At 48.2% G+C, this 16047-nt stretch overlaps 1 protein-coding gene across 1 annotated transcript; it reads left to right on the forward strand.

Annotated features, from left to right (window-relative positions):
- The first annotated feature begins 633 nt into the window (after positions 1-633).
- LOC145819453 (uncharacterized) lies at positions 634-1122 on the forward strand. Its single transcript, XM_082913450.1, has one exon. It carries the CDS (start codon positions 634-636, stop codon positions 1120-1122), a length of 489 nt encoding a protein of 162 aa, XP_082769576.1.
- Positions 1123-16047: the final 14925 nt, after the last annotated feature.

Below are 16047 nucleotides of genomic sequence, written 5' to 3' on the forward strand. Positions count from 1 at the left end.
TCTAGAGCTTAAATCCCCTCGGTTAGTCAAAGAGGTTCAGAAGCTAATGGGGATGGCTGCCGCGCTCAACATATTTATCAGCCGTTCCACAGATCGCTACCGACAATTCTTCCACACACTTCAGCAAGGTAGAGCATTTGATTGGACTCCCGAGTGCCAGGCCGCTTTGGACGGCCTGAAATCTTACCTCCGATTAGCTTCACTCTTGGCAACACTTATAGCCGACGATCCACTCATTTTGTATCTGGCAGTATCCGACGGGCCGTCAACGCCATATTGTTAAAGGAGGAACTAGGGGAGCAGCGACCAGTTTACTATGTGAGCAAAGCTATGGCCGACACTGAGACACGTTACCTTTCACTAGAAAAGCTTATCCTTGCTCTCATCATGGCTGCAAGAAAACTGATGCACTACTTTCAGGGGCATACCATTGAGGTGCCAACAAAATATCCCCTCCGGTTAGTGCTCCGCAGCGCGGAGGTGTCTAGGTGCCTCTCGAAATGGGCTCTTGAACTCGGCCAGTATGATATCCAGTTCCTACCCAGAACTTCCATCAAAGGGCAAGTGCTCGCCGACTTTGTTGCCAAGTTCACAGGATCCCTGGCCGACTTTAAGTCTGATCAAGTGTAAACTATGCCCGACTGGAGAATGTATGTTAGCGACGTTTGGCAGATGTATTGCGATGGATCATCCAACCAGCGTGGCAGTGGGGCTAGCGTAGTAATCATGACCCCTGAAGGGGCAATAATCGAACAGGCCATCAAATTGGGATTCGACGCATCAAATAATGAGGCCGAATATGAAGCACTGTTAACCGGCTTACGAAATGCTCTTTACCTCGGTGCGCGGCGTGTGCTTGTTTTCTGTGACTCAAAGCTAGTAATCAACCAGTTGAAAGGGAAATATGCAGCTAAAAATAACCGCATGGCAACCCATATGAAAACGGCGAATTCTTTGCTCGCGAAATTTGATCACCACGAACTGAATCAAATAACCCGATATCAGAACACGCATACAGACGCCTTGGCTTGCCTAGCCTCTGCTATCAACTCAGAAATTAAGCGGACAATTGAAGTAGGGTTTGTCCCCGAGCTAAGCATTGCTTTTTCAGAACCAGTTTAGGTCAACGTTATCGAACCCAGCCCGAGTTGGATGGACCCTATCGCCACATTCCTATCGCCAGAGTGGCTCCCGATGGATAAGAAAGAAGCACACAAACTCCGAAACAAAGCCCTCCAATACTATTTGGATCCGCAATGGAAGCTCTACAAAAAATCTCTCTCCGGGCCGTACTTAGAGTGTATCCACTCGAATAAAGTCAAGGAACTTTTATTTGAAATACATGAAGGCAATTGTGGAGCCCATTCGGGCGATCGTTCTCTGGCTCACCGCGCCATATCGCAGGAGTACTATTGGCAGACCATGCGAACCGACGCCGAGTGTTATGTCAAGAAATGTGGTTAGTGCCAGAAGTTCTCCTCTTTAACTCACTTGTCAGCCGAGGAGTTAAATTCAATCACTAGCCCTTAGCCGTTTGCTCAATGGGGCCTTGATATCGTTGGACCGTTGCCACGGGCCCTGGGCAACAGGCGATTCCTAATTGTTGCGATGGATTATTTCACAAAATGGGTTGAAGCGGAGGCACTAACACATATTCGAGATTCCGACGTTAAGCGTTTTGTATGGAAAAACATCATAACAAGATTCGGCATACCACGAGCACTTGTTTTTGACAACGGTACCCAGTTTGGTTGTGGTGTGTATCGAGAATTGTGCGACACTTATGGTATCTAGCCCTACTTTTCCTCACCGGCTTACCCCTAGAGCAATGCTCAAGCGGAAGCCACCAACAAGGTTATTTTGGACGACATCAAGAAAAGGTTGGAGAAAGCTAAAGACAGATGGATAGAAGAGTTGCCCAGTGTGTTGTGGGCTCATCGCACTACTCCGAGACGATCCACTAGGGAAACGCCATTTGCTCTATGCTTTGATTTATGCTTCGGAACCCAAACAATCATCCCCCTGCAGATCGGCCTCCCAACCTTGAAATCTAAAGTTTTTGATATGGGCCGAAATGACATGATGTTGGCCTTGGACTTGACTCTGATTGAAGAACGCCAAGACCATGCCCTTGCATCCATGGCACGGTACCAGTAACATCTTGCTAAGTCGTATAATCAACGTGTTCAGCTACGCCGTTATACACCAGGAGAATTGGTTCTCAATAAAGTGATTCCCGCTGCTAGGAATCCGGCTAACGAAAAATTGGGTCCTAACTGGGACGACCCCTATCAGATTGATTCAATTGCAGGAACAGGGGCATATCGGCTCAAAGACATGGATAGAAGAAGCCTGCCGCGCCTGTGGAACTCCACACACTTGCGCAAATTCTATCATTAACTTTGTTTTGATTTTACACCGTGTGCATCTTTTTTTTTTTTTTTCAATATAATGTTCTCTTACTCATTGAGTTCTGGTTGTGTGAATAAGTCTCCGAATTCGGAGCGCCCAGCGTGAATGACGTTCGGGCCGAATAAGCCCTCGAATTTAGAGCGCCCTTCGTGGAAATTACGATTGGCCACAAAAAGCCTCCGAATTCGGAGCGCCCAGCGTGAATGACGCTCGAGCCGAATAAGCCTCCGAATTCGGAGCGCCCTTTTGCAAATGATGTTTGGGCCAACACAAATAAGCCTCCGAATTCGGTGCACCCTTCGTGGAAATCACGATTGGCCACAAAAAGCCTCTAAATTTGGAGCACCCAGCATGAATGACGTTCGGGCCGAATAAGCCTCCGAATTTAGAGTGCCCAGCGTGAATGATGTTCGGGCTGAATAAGCCTCCGACTTCGGAACGCCCAGCGTCAATGATGTTCGGGCCGAATAAGCCTCCGAATTCAGAGCGCCCAGCGTGAATGACGTTCGGGCCGAATAAGTCTCCGAATTCGAAGTGCCTAGCATGAATGACGTTTGGGCCGAATACGTCTCTAAATTCGGAGCGCCCTTTCGCGAATGACGTTTGGGCCAACACAAAAAAGCCTCTGAATTTGGAGCGCCGATCGTGAAAAACACGGTTGGGCCGAATAAGTCTCCCAATTTGGAGCGCTCAGCGTTAATGGCGTTTGGGCCAATGCAAATAATCCTCCGAATTCGGAGTGCCCCCTTCGCGAATATCCTCACAAAGAAGCCTCCGAATTCGGAGCGGCCTTCGCGATTGACACGTTTGAGCTGAATAAGCCTTCGAATTCGGAGCTCCTTTCGTGGATATTGTGATCAAAATAAAGTAGTAAACAACTTAATCTGCAAGCATTGCTTGAAATGACATATTGACATCCAGAATGATAAGTTTTATTAAATAGATCATAAGTACATGCTTTACAATAAAAAAATAATAAAAAAAAAACATCAAAATTATTCGGCGCCTCCATCGTCGACAGTCTTCTCGGTTTCGTAAGCCTCGAACGGAAAAGTATAGCTCTTGTACGGGGAGCAAATATTCCGGCAAGCCCGTACTCCTTTCTTCCGAGCTCCGTCGATGTCCGATCACCTGCGAGCAAGTAACGGTGAGCTACCCGGCGGTGTGTGGCCGGAAAAACCCTCCGACGATCAAGTTAGCACACACCTTAGGATGGATAGAGAGAAGGGAGAGAGTGTTTGAGTGCAAGAATCCCTTACAGAGATGTTCGTGTGTCGCGTATGGGGGGCGCAGACATGCTTATATACCTTCTGAGCCCCATATCCACTCCCAGTCATCTCCTGACACGTGGCTCTGCTATCCCATCTGTCAGCATAGACCTTGCTGAACATCACCTAATCTCAACTGCCCGCCATCACAGCTGGAGCTCGGCAGCCGAATTGCTCTTTGCGTTGCTGCGCCGCGCCGTGCTTCATACCCAAGCACTTCCCTGGCAAAGACCGAGGAGGACCGGGCTAGGCGGCATCTCGGCAAAGCCTAGCCCGAAGCACCCCGTGGTCAGCTTTCTTGCCGGTCAAACGGTAACCTCGGCCGGCCGCGCCTTTCCGGGCGTCGGTCACTCGGCTTGTCTGGCTTCGGCTATCCTCGGACCGAGCATCCCGGTCCGACCGAGCACTTCCTTACCGAGCCTCTTCTTTACGGTCTGGGGCAGGACGCACTCGGCCCAAGTTCTGCCCGGCCCAAGTTCTGGCAGCCCATCTCTGGGCGAATAGTACATCATCTCGGCCCAATGCGCTGTTGGGCTCTCAACCTGCTCGGTCGCTACCTCGGCCCAACTCCAGATCATAAATCACCCTCTCAATTGCCCCTTAATTCCGTCCGCGAAAGCGTGACTGGGATTACTCACTTCGACCGAGATAACATTTCTCCGGTCTTCAAGACGCCTAACCTTGACCGGGCTAGTTAACATAATTGTCTGCAAACTTGCCCGGTTACATTCCTCGGCTGACATCCTCTTCGTCGAAAGTAGCTCGGTTGGCTCTTCGTCTTTTCAACCCGTCGTTTCAGCCCTGACTTTGCCATAAATAGGGACACGTGGCGGGCTGCCATTGGTCATTGAGCAGCCAACCCGCCGTCTGTGCCAGAATTTGAATTTGGGCGGTCTCGTGCTTACATATTCATGACCCCCATCATACCATTTCCTCCTACTGCTGCTCTTCTATCTGACGATTCAGAGGCTCAAGCCATTTCCTCAGACTCGACTGCCATTCCTCATTCTTGGAAGAACAGCTCCAATCCTTCACAGGTACGGTTTTCGATCCCTCGAGTTGCTATTTTCTTTCATATTACACACATTAGGGCACAAAAACGTAGCTCTTAGGGCATAGGCCTTAGAATCCGTCCCAAACCTCCCACTGTTCTTGGTGTTCTTCATATTCATGAAGAACACTGAAGAACTGGGGTGAACCGGGCTCCTGGTCCTCTTTTGATCCAAAAAACCAGCCTAACCGAGCAAATAACCAGTTCGTCCAAACCCCAGCGAAAACCGAGATAACAAAAGGACTTGGTCGCTCAACCTGGCTAACATCTGGTCTGCTTGGGCGATCGGGCTCCTTAGATAGAATAGACAACCGAGGTGGTTTGGCACTCTGAATGACCGAGCTAAAATCCAGCTCCTTTTGCGCAACCGCGCTCACACTTAACACTTGCCATCTTTTTCCTGCAGAGTCCAAGGGGACCACTGTCATTCCTGAGGCTCTCAGGACCGAGCAACATCCAATAACCAGTGCCAAACCCCTCAGCCGGGGTCCACTAAGCCGGCCAGAAATGGGGAAATTCCGCTTTCTAGTGGATACTCCGGCCGCGCTAGCTGTTTTCAGAGAGGATTACGGCGTCCCGGCCGATGTTCATCTCGAACTGGCAGAAGAGGAGACCACACCCTGGGGCAGACTTGACCAATGCCCCTTCACCATGCTCTCAATAGTCGAAGGGGGCCTCCGTTTCCCGCTCAACCCTCTTATAACCGAGTTCCTTCGCCGCACCGGGCTGGCTCCCACACAAGTGTCCACCAACACCTATAGGATTATCAACGGTGTTCACAAGTTGAACAATCGGTTAGGCACCAACTTAGGTCTAGCCAAGATATTAAGGCAATATACAATGGGCCACACCGGCGACGGCCTTGCATATTACTTGAAGATAAGACCGGGCAAGGAAAAAATCGTAACCGGCACCCCGGATAAAGATCTGCACGACGACGATTTTTTCTGGGTGTCGGGCAATTACGAAACGGCCGAGGTGCCGGGCTGGTTTATAAATAAGGGCTTCGGTTCTTCATGTAAGCTACTCAATTGTGCTCGGTTAGCTTAACTCTTTATTTTGTAACTAACCGGTTTTCCTGTTTCTTTTGCAACAATCCAAGCCTTGCAAGCCAACTACCAATTTCCCAACGTCGAAGCAATTCGGACCGTGCTTTGGTACCCTCACCGAGATTGCAACGATCTACTTGGCTACACACCGACCTACAGGTATTCTGCCCCACGCCGGAGTAGAGTAACTGACTTCCTTCGCGCTCCTTCGCCGCCTCTAGATCCGTTCCTTCCTGATGTTCCCCTCATCCGCCTGACCGAGGAACAAGAAATGGCAAAGCGCAGCAGAATCAAGAACTTGCTCACCGCCACATCCGCCGAGATACCGAGCGTCACAACTCGCTCGCCAGCCGCCGGTCAATCCAGTGGCGCTGTGGTCGCCCTTGCCTCTCAATCTGCCGGGCAATCCAGCCGAGAACCCTCCGCAAGACGTGCTGGTAAAAGAGCTCGGGCAAACCCGTCCGCCGAGCTAGTCGCCGAGCTTACCACCGAGCATCCAACTGACGCCCCCGCCCCAGTGCCGGCCTGGCGTCCACATTTGAAGCACCGGGGTCAAGACATCCCGGCAACGGCTTCGATCAAGGCTGACAAAGAGCATCTGCTCGCTTTTGATCTGTCCAAGGCCCTGCTACTACCGAGCGACGTGGTCGGCAGCGACCACGTCCCCGACACCTGGTTGGTCAAATCGTCGGTGAAGTCTATGGCCAGGGTAAGTCGATGTTCCTTTGAAAATTTCACAAGTGTTTGCGCGGTTCCCTTTCTGCTCGGTCCCCTTTCTAATCAACTTTGCTTTTTTGCAGGCCATTCAAAAACAACATCTCGTCTTGGAGCGCATCCACAGGTTTCGGCAAAAGGCCAACGACACAGCCAGCCAGGTCGAGAGCCTTCAAGCCGAGCTCGGCCGGGCTAAGGCTTCCCTCGAGATGGCCAATGCTGATAATAATAGGCTGCTCAGTCAGCTGAATGCAGCCGAGAAAAAACAAAATGAGCTCCAGACCGAGGTGGACACCCTGAAGAAGTCGGAGAAGAAAGCTTGCCGGGCTGCCAACAACGCCGGGTTTAACGAGGCCGAGCAAAGCTACAAAAAGCAAGTCTTTGCAACTCAAGACATCTACTTCAAGGCCGGCTGGAAGTCCGCCTGCGAACACCTCGGCCAGGGATCTGATACCGACGTGTTTGTCAACCCTCCTCCAGCTTCGCTGCCGGTCTACCTCGTGCCTTATGCAAATGACATTTTCAGCGCTTTGCAAGCTGACGCCGAGGAAGGACTTGAAGATGGAGACGGTGAGACAGATTCCGAGGCAGAGGAGGCCGAGGTGCAAGAGCAGCCCGGCAATGCTGAGCCCGGTACCCAAGAGCCAAGTCCAACCATCAACCTCGATGCTGGCGAGGACGAGTTCACCAATCTCTCCCCCCTAGTTTAGTTTTCTTTTTCCTTTTTTTGTATTTTTGCTTTCAACACTTTTGATGTAACCGGGCTCTGTCCCCACCTTTTGTAATGATTTTCTTTTCAATGAGAAACTCAAATTTTGCTAAGTGTTTGCACGGTAGTAATCAATTCCATCTTCAGCAAAATATCTCGGTATAACTCATCGTTTGAACAAAACACTTTGTCGACCGGAATGCATAACACGGTCGAAGTGCTTCAGCAGAACAAAACAACAAATTTATAAACCGGAATAACCATCCTGGTTAGTAATAACAAAGTTGGACAAAACACCAACACTTCCAACCGGATTAGATCATATCGGTTGGGTATCCGAGGTTGGACAAAACACCAACTCTTCCAACCGGAGTACGCCATCTCGGTTGGGAATTCGAAGTTGGACAAAACACCAACTCGTCCAACCGGAGCACGTCATCTCGGTTGGGAATTCGAAGTTGGACAAAACACCAACTCTTCCAACCGGAGCACGTCATCTCGGTTGGGAATTCGAAGTTGGACAAAACACCAACTCTTCCAACCGGAGCACGTCATCTCGGTTGGGAATTCGAAGTTGGACAAAACACCAACTCTTCCAACCGGAGCACGTCATCTCGGTTGGGAATTCGAAGTTGGACAAAACACCAACTCTTCCAACTGGAGTACGTCATCTCGATTTTTAACATTAAAATAACAGTCCAAGTGCTTAAAGCAAAATCACTTCTATAAATTGATAAAAAGAATTACATGCTGTGGTGCAAGCCAAAAAATTTCTTTGCACAAGAAAAGAAAGCAAAAGCTTAAAAATAATACAGTTTCAAGTTGGCCGCATTCCATGGCCGGGGTATTGCTCTTCCCTCTAAATCCTCCAAGTGGTAAACCCCCTTGCCCGCCAGACCAGTGATCTTGTAGGGTCCTTCCCAATTTGCCCCTAGTTTGCTTCTCCTGGCACCAGGGTGTTGCCCATAATCTTCCTCAAAACCCAATCACCAACTTTGAACGGTCTAGGGTGCACCGTCTTGTTATACTTGTTTGAGAGCTCCTGTTGGTAGGCGGCCACATGGATGAGGGCCTTCTCTCGACGCTCGTCCACTAGGTCCAGCTCCAAGGCAATAGCCTCGGTGTTCAGCTCGGGCTCAAAACTCTCGCTTCTGAGGGTGGGCATTTCAACTTCCAAGGGTATGACCGCCTCCATGCCGTAAGCCAAAGCAAATGGAATTTCCCCGGTAGAACGTCGCGGGGTTGTTCGGTATGCCCAAAGGACGCTAGGTAATTCCTCAGCCCATTTGCCCTTGGCCTTTTCCAGCCGTTTCTTCAACCCATCCAGTATAGTCTTGTTCGATGCTTCAGCTTGACCATTGGACTGCGGGTAAGCCGGGGTGGAGTTGTAGAATTCTATCTTCAAATCTTTACAAAATCCTCTGAATAGGCGACCGTCAAACTGGGTGCCGTTGTCAGAGATCAAAATCTTGGGGACGCCAAACCGCGTGACCACATTCTGCCAAACAAACCGCTTCACGTCTTTCTCTTTGATGGTTGCCAAGGGCTCAGCTTCAACCCACTTTGTGAAGTAATCTGTGGCCGCGATGAAGAATTTCCGGTTGCCCGGTGCTATTGGCAGTGGGCCCACTATATCTAGAACATGGCGAAGGGCCAAAGACTGGTGAGGGGAAGAAGTTCCCTGGCAGGCTGGTGGATCTGATGGGCGAATTTCTGGCATTTTTCGCACTTGCGGACATATTTTTGTGCGTCGGCCTGCATGCACGGCCACCAGTATCCCTGTGAAATAGCACGGTAGGCCAAGGACCTGCCTCCTACGTGGCTGCCACAAATGCCTTCATGAATTTCGTACAAGAAGGCCTCCACACTATTCAGGTGCACGCACTTTAAATAAGGACCAGTGAAGGACTTCTTATATAACGCGCCAGATGAAGAGAGCCAAAACCGCTCTGACTTCACCCAGATTTTGTGTGCTTCTTTCTTGTCAGTTGGAAGAGTCCGGTCTCTGAGGAACAAGATCAAGGGGTCCATCCAAGAGGGACCGAGCGCAGCGCAGAGTACATCTGTCTGCCCGGCGTGTTCAATGCTTGGCCGCGGAAGAAAGTCAATCAAAAGAGGGTTTGGAAAAGTATTATCCACCATAGAAGCGAGACCGGCCAGTTCATCAGCTCGGCTGTTTTCTTCCCGGCCAATCTGTTGGACTCTAATTGCCTCAAACTGCTTGATATGTGCCCTGACCAGAGCCTGGTACTTCGCCATCCTTTCGTCCTTTGCTTCATAAATCCCAAAAACTTGGTTAACCACAAGCTGGGAATCACTGTACACCAGGAGCTCGGCAGCCTTCATTTGAATTGCGCTCTTGAGCCCGGCGAGAAGTGCCTCGTACTCAGCCTCGTTGTTAGATGTCGGGAAGCCAAGCGTGATAGAATGTTCAATGGTTAGGCCATCCGGGGAGATAAGAACGATACCTAGGCCGGCACCATGGCGGTTGGACGCTCCATCAACAAAACGCTTCCACATGTCCCCCACAAAAAGCTTCCAGTAGTCGGATGGGTCCTGAGAGTTGCGAAGGGCAACGGGATCACAACTGCTCGGCTGTGCGGTGTCAAGTTCGGTGTTGACCGGCTCAAATTCAGTGCCCCTTGGTGATTCGACACCGGACTCGGCAAGTTGTTCGGTAATGATCAAGTCCGTGGGCGAATCATCAGGTTGCGGTGTGAAGCCGGCCGCAGGTTCTGAGCTGTGTGGATCCATTCCTTCCCCCCTTGATGATTCGGCACCGGACTCAGCAAGTTGATCCGTAATGCTCAAGTCCATAGGTGAATCATCAGGTTCTGAGCGGTGTGGTTCAATTTCTTCCCCCCTTGGTGATGCTGGACCGGACAGAGTGGATGGGTTGGTGATACACAACTCCGTCATCGCAGCACCGGGTGGTATAACCGCGCAAACTGAGGGAACTTCGATGGTGCGCGCTAACTCCGCGGCGCTACCTCCTCCAACTGGTTGTACCTCGGTTGGCATTGCGTGCATCTCATCATTTGCCTCGGTAATGTCGACCGGGCATACCGGATGAGTGCCAGGTGAGAACTCGGCGACAAAATCTGCCAAGGTCTGGGCTTTTATAGCAGTGCGCGGCTGGAACTTGACATCAAACTGTCCCAACTCGACCGCCCACTTAAGAATTCGGCCTGAAAAGTCCGCCCGTTCAAACAAGGCCTTGAGGGGAAACTCAGTCAGTACGACAATGGTATGGGCGTGGAAATAGTGCGCCAATTTTCTTGAAGCCATCATCAAGGCTAAAGCAAGCTTCTCCAATGGCAAGTATCTCGACTCTGCCGGTAACAAAGTTTTGCTGACATAAAAAATTGAGAGGTGCTTGATTCCTTCAGCCCGGACCAGCACCGCACTGACTGCGTGCTGGGAGACGGCAAGGTAAAGGTAGAGTTCCTCACCCGGCTCTGGTGTAACCAACAGTGGCGGAGAAGACAGATATTCCTTGAGCTCGGCCAAAGCTCGGTCACATTCGTCGTCCCATGAGAACTTTGACTTCAATGCTTGAAAGAAAGGGCGGCAGCGATCTGATGACCGACTTATAAATCGATTAAGCGTGGCGGCCATACCGGCCAGATGCATCACGTCCTTGGCCGAGCTGGGCTGCTTCAACGCTTGCACGGCTCTGATCTGAGTAGGGCCTGCTTCGATGCCTCGATTCGTGACTAGGAATCCCAAAAAATTTCCGGATCCCACGCCAAAGGCACACTTTGAGGCGTTCAAGCGCAGCTTGTGCTTCTTTAGAATGGCAAACATCTCGGCTAAGTCGGACAAATGGTTTGCCTCATGTCGGCTTTTTACCACCATATCATCGATATAAGCCTCCATTGTCCGGCCAAGCAAAGGAGCAAACATTTTGGTCACCATCCTCTGAAAGGTTGCCCCAGCGTTTTTCAAACCAAATGGCATGACTCGGTAGCAGAAGAGTCCCCTTGGAGTCGTGAAAGAGGTGATCTCTCGGTCAGGCCCATGCATGGCGATCTGGTGATAGCCACGGTACGCATCCAAGAAACTGAGCCTATTGTGTCCAGCCGTCAAGTCCACTAGCTGGTCAATGCGCGGCAAAGGGAAGCTGTCTTTCGGACAAGCTTGGTTGACTGTCTTGTAGTCGACACAAACTCGCCACTTCCCATTCTTCTTAGGCACCACTACTGTGTTGGAAATCCACCGAGGATAGTGCACTTCCTGAATTGCTCGTGCCTCAAGCAGGTTTTTTACCTCCTCAGCAACTACCTCGGCGTGATGCAACGCCGATCTCCTTGTTCGCTAGATGACTGGCTTTGCTCCAGGGAAGACATTGAGGTGATGGTAGATAAAACTTGGGTCGAGGCTAGGCATGTCATAAGGCGACCATGCAAAGACTTCGATATTCGCCATCAAAAACTCAATCATCTCGGTCCTCTCTATGGCCGTGAGACTTGAACCGAGCAAGAAGAACTTGTCCGGCTGCTCGGTATCAATCCGCACTTCAACCAATTCTTTAACAGCCTTATCCTCGGCCTTGGTGCCCACATCATCCAAGACACCCTGGTCCTCCGGTCCCTCGATCATTTGAACGAATCCTTTGGCAGCCCGGCTTCCGTTGACCGCCACGAAGCACTGCTTGGACATGACCTGATCGCCCCAAATCTCCTCGATTGCCCTCATAGCCGAGGGGAATCTCATCACCTGGTGATAAGTCGATGCTACAGCTTGCATGGCGTGTAGCCATCCCCTTCCAAGGATAAGGTTGTACGTCGAAGGCACTTGTAGCACCCAAAACTCAACTTGTTTGACCACGGATCCCGCTTTGACCGGCAGGATAATCTTTCCCAAAGGCCACTCCGGTTGAGAGTTGAATCCAACCAGTGGCGAAGTTGCCGGAGCCAAGTCTGTCTCCCGGAGTTTAAGCTGCTTGAACGCATCATAGTACATGATCTCGACTGAGCTTCCCTGATCGATCAAGATTCGCTTAACATCGAAGTCCTTGACGCGTAGTGTTACTGCTAGGGCATCGTTGTGTGGCGTCTGAATATGTTCTAGATCCCTTGAGGTGAAACCAATCACGTCTTTTTCTTCTGTCTTCCCCCTTTTGATGGCAGGCTGTACCGACAAAACTTCCCGCATATGCTCTGCCTTTTTTATCATGCCCCGGAGTTCGCAGACACGCTCCGGTTCCACGATGCCGTGGATGACATTAATTACCCCTTGCGGTGGTGCGTCTCGGTCATCCTGTCCCCGGGGATCGACCGGAGCCTGATTCGGCTTCACGCCGCCGTCAATGTAAAGGTCTAGATGCCCGGCAGCGACCAGCTCTTCTACGTGTTGCCTCAAAGGCAAACAGTCCTCAGTCCGGTGGCCTCTCTCTCGGTGGAACGTACAACGATACCGTGGATTATAGCCCTTTTGTCCATCGCCCAACTTAGCAGGAAACCGGACATACTCCTCGTCTTGGATTTCACTAAGTATGCGATAGATTGGAATCTTGAAGACCGTGGTTATGCCAGTCCTCGCCTTCATCCTTCTGTTTGCGTCCTCAACGTCATCTCGGAGGTAGTTATCCCGGTCATTCCGACGTCCTCTACCCCGGTTTTTACGATTTGAACCACGGTCTGATTCCTCTGCTCGGTCACTTGAGCGGCTGGACTCTTGCCCAACTGCGTGCACTTTGCCTGCTGTCTTCTTGTCTGTTACTACCGGACTGGCCTTCATGGTAGAAGCTGACGCGTCATCCTCAACACGGATGTGCTCATTGATGCGCTGCATGAGCTGGCCCATGGAGGTCGGCTGGTGCATGGTAAGCGAGTCCCGCAGTCTATGTCCGACCGGGAGACCGCGCTTATACTGTGTGATTGCAAGGTTGACCGGGCAATCCAAGATCTCGTTGAAGGTTTCCCAGTACCTTGAGTTGTATACCTTTAGTGTGTCGCTCGGTTCCATCTTAACACTTAGCAAATGATCAACTTCTTTTGGTGTCTTTGTGTTGGTTTTGAAGCGTGTAACAAACGCCTCGGCCAACTGATGCCACCATTGTACGCTCCCTTCCGGCAACCTCTCGAACCACTTTAAGCCCAGCTCGCCTAAACTGGACGGGAAGATTAGGCACATAAGTCCGTCATTGCGCCTATGTCCCGCCATGACCTGTCGGAAGTGGCTCACATGCATGTACGGATCGGTCTTTCCGTCGTAAAGTGTGAACTTAGGCTGGTGGAAGCCTGCCGGAAGTGGTGTTGTTTCAATTTCCAGGGAAAAAGGAGTGGCACTCAGCCTGGCCAAGTCCATATCTTCAAGGAGTTGCACTGCTTGGCGGGGTGGAGGCATTCCGACCTCCTCGCTGGCATGAACCCCGTATGAAAGCCGCTGAAAAGCAGGTATTCTCTGGGCCTCGCGCCGGCGAGCCCGCTCCTTTAAGACTGCCCGCAAATCCTCTGACTGAGCAGAGTAAGAGTACCTCGACGTCGTCGCCGGACGTGAGGGTTTGTAGGTGCTGTCTTGCGCGCTAGACTTTTCTGCATGCACGTCGGAATCACCAACCTGGTAACTTCTGGTAATAGATATGGACTGAGTATGTCGTTGACTCTGACCGCCTGAACGGCGGGATGGCACGTGGTCATGCTTATATACCTTCTGAGCCCCATATCCACTCCCAGTCATCTCCTGACACGTGGTCATGCTTACGTTAATTAAGTTATACAAATTCAGAATTAAGATTATTATGAATTTAATCTGTTTATGAGGTGTTTAGTTGATTATGTAATTTATTGATGGAGATTTTGGGTTCAATCTAAAATTGAAGGCCTTAATGATGTAAGAAACCAAGATTGAGGATGAGAATAAGTTTAATTTAATATTTGGAGCCTTTTAAGAGTTTGATTAGAAATCTGATTTAGAATGATAAATTTTAATATAATTAATTAGGCTCTAAAGGAAGTCAAATTAGACAAATTAAATTATGTGAAATTTATGATTAGTTGTAATTATTTTAATTATGTGTTGGTTAAGATTTATTAAGCCTCCGTTTGGGAAGTGGGTTGACTTTTTGGCTTTTTAGTTTTTTTGGCTATTTTAGCCTGGGCTAAAAAGCTTGGTTTGGGAAAGGCTTTTTGGCTTTTTGACTTTTTTGGCTTTTTTTGTGAGAGAAGAATGTAATGATTATGGGTTGGATGTGATGTTTTGTTTGTTATGGCTAAAATAGCCTATTTTGTTTTTTGTGGCTAAAATAGCCAAAAAAGCCTGAAAACCATCTTGCCAAACAGAGATTAAGTGTTATTTAATTAAGCTAATCTTAGTCATAAATTAAATTAAGGAAGAATCTAGAGTTGTGAGTGTGTGTAGGTGCGCAGAGAAACATGTGTGGGTGTGCTGAGAAATCTAATTGTGTGTATATATGTTTAAGAGATGTGCTGGAAGCTTGAAACAAGTGCACGTGTGTAGTGAATTGTGCTGCAGCCTTGAGCTCATTTGGGGCTTGCACTTATAAATAAAATAATAAAATAAAAGATGATAAATGAAGTTATAGGAGCCTTGATTCTGCTGGAAACAAATTAGAGAAAGAAAGTGAGAGAGCACGGCTGAGAGGCCAAGAGGAAGAAAAAAAAAGGGGGGGGGGGGGGGGAGGAGAAAGACTTGTGGGTTATCAAAACTCAAGTTAAAAATTATGAAAAATTTATTATGAGATAAGGAATTCCATCTTTTTTGGTATTGTTTAATTAATTTAGACAAAAATTGATTTAAGATTAATTTTGAGGGAATTAAAAATTGTCACGCTCCAAGTTCCGTGACAACGTCGCATACTCATTTAAGTGAGCATGGAAGGCTAAGAGTCAAACACATAACCAATAATGTAAAATACTATAATTAAATCCTTAATTATCATAATGTTAAAATCCATAAAAATAGATAATTCTTATCATATGAAATTGTCTACCAAGTCCACTAATATAATCTATTAACAAAATAATAAACCAAGTACTAAAATCATAGTCCTACTCTCGGCACTCCCACAAGTAAAAACCCCATGCAGCTCTACTCCTCAAAATCTGAAAATAAATAAATAAAATAAGGATAAGATAGACAGCTCAGTGAATAACCAACCATCACTGCTAGCTGGATCAAGTATACAAATAAATAAATAAATAAATCGATAACTAATAAATATAATATTTGCTACAATTTAATAAATGAACAAATATTTGTAAGATGGTTTCATAGCTAAAAATAAACGATGTACAATACATTTTAAATGAAAAGCCAACAAGATAATTCAAAGTAATTTGTTGATCAAATCGATGGTTCGATATTCAGATGGTTTAATGATTTGATTCACAAAACCCAAGTCTTGGTGACTACGGTCATTTAGCCCATGACAAGGCCCAGAACCACACATAGGCCGGTGGTAAAGCCCCAAAAGAAACTAGTTTATGTGCCAATAAATAACCCCCATTGGCTAGGGTCCAAATCATAGTCAGACTAGAGTGATATTCAAAATTTAAACAATATACAAATTTTAAATAAAATATTCGATATTTTCAGAATAAACGTTTAGTACAATTTTCAGAATAGATCCACAAAATATTCAAATAATTTTCATAATAATATTCGAAACTGTTTTATACTTGACCCATATTTTATTTTAAGAGAACATGAAGGTTATAAATAAATACTTATAATTTTAAACGATTCAATAGGAATAAAAATGTACCAACAGTGATAGAGGGTTACTTACCTTAAACAACTAAAATAATATTTCACAAGCTAATCTCAAATTACCAAGATCCACCTCAATCTCATAAACCTAATAAAATATTGCACCAC

This window comes from Camellia sinensis, chromosome 2 (assembly GCF_055761805.1).
Source record: "Camellia sinensis isolate YWXY chromosome 2, ASM5576180v1, whole genome shotgun sequence".
NCBI classification, from domain to species: domain Eukaryota; kingdom Viridiplantae; phylum Streptophyta; class Magnoliopsida; order Ericales; family Theaceae; genus Camellia; species Camellia sinensis.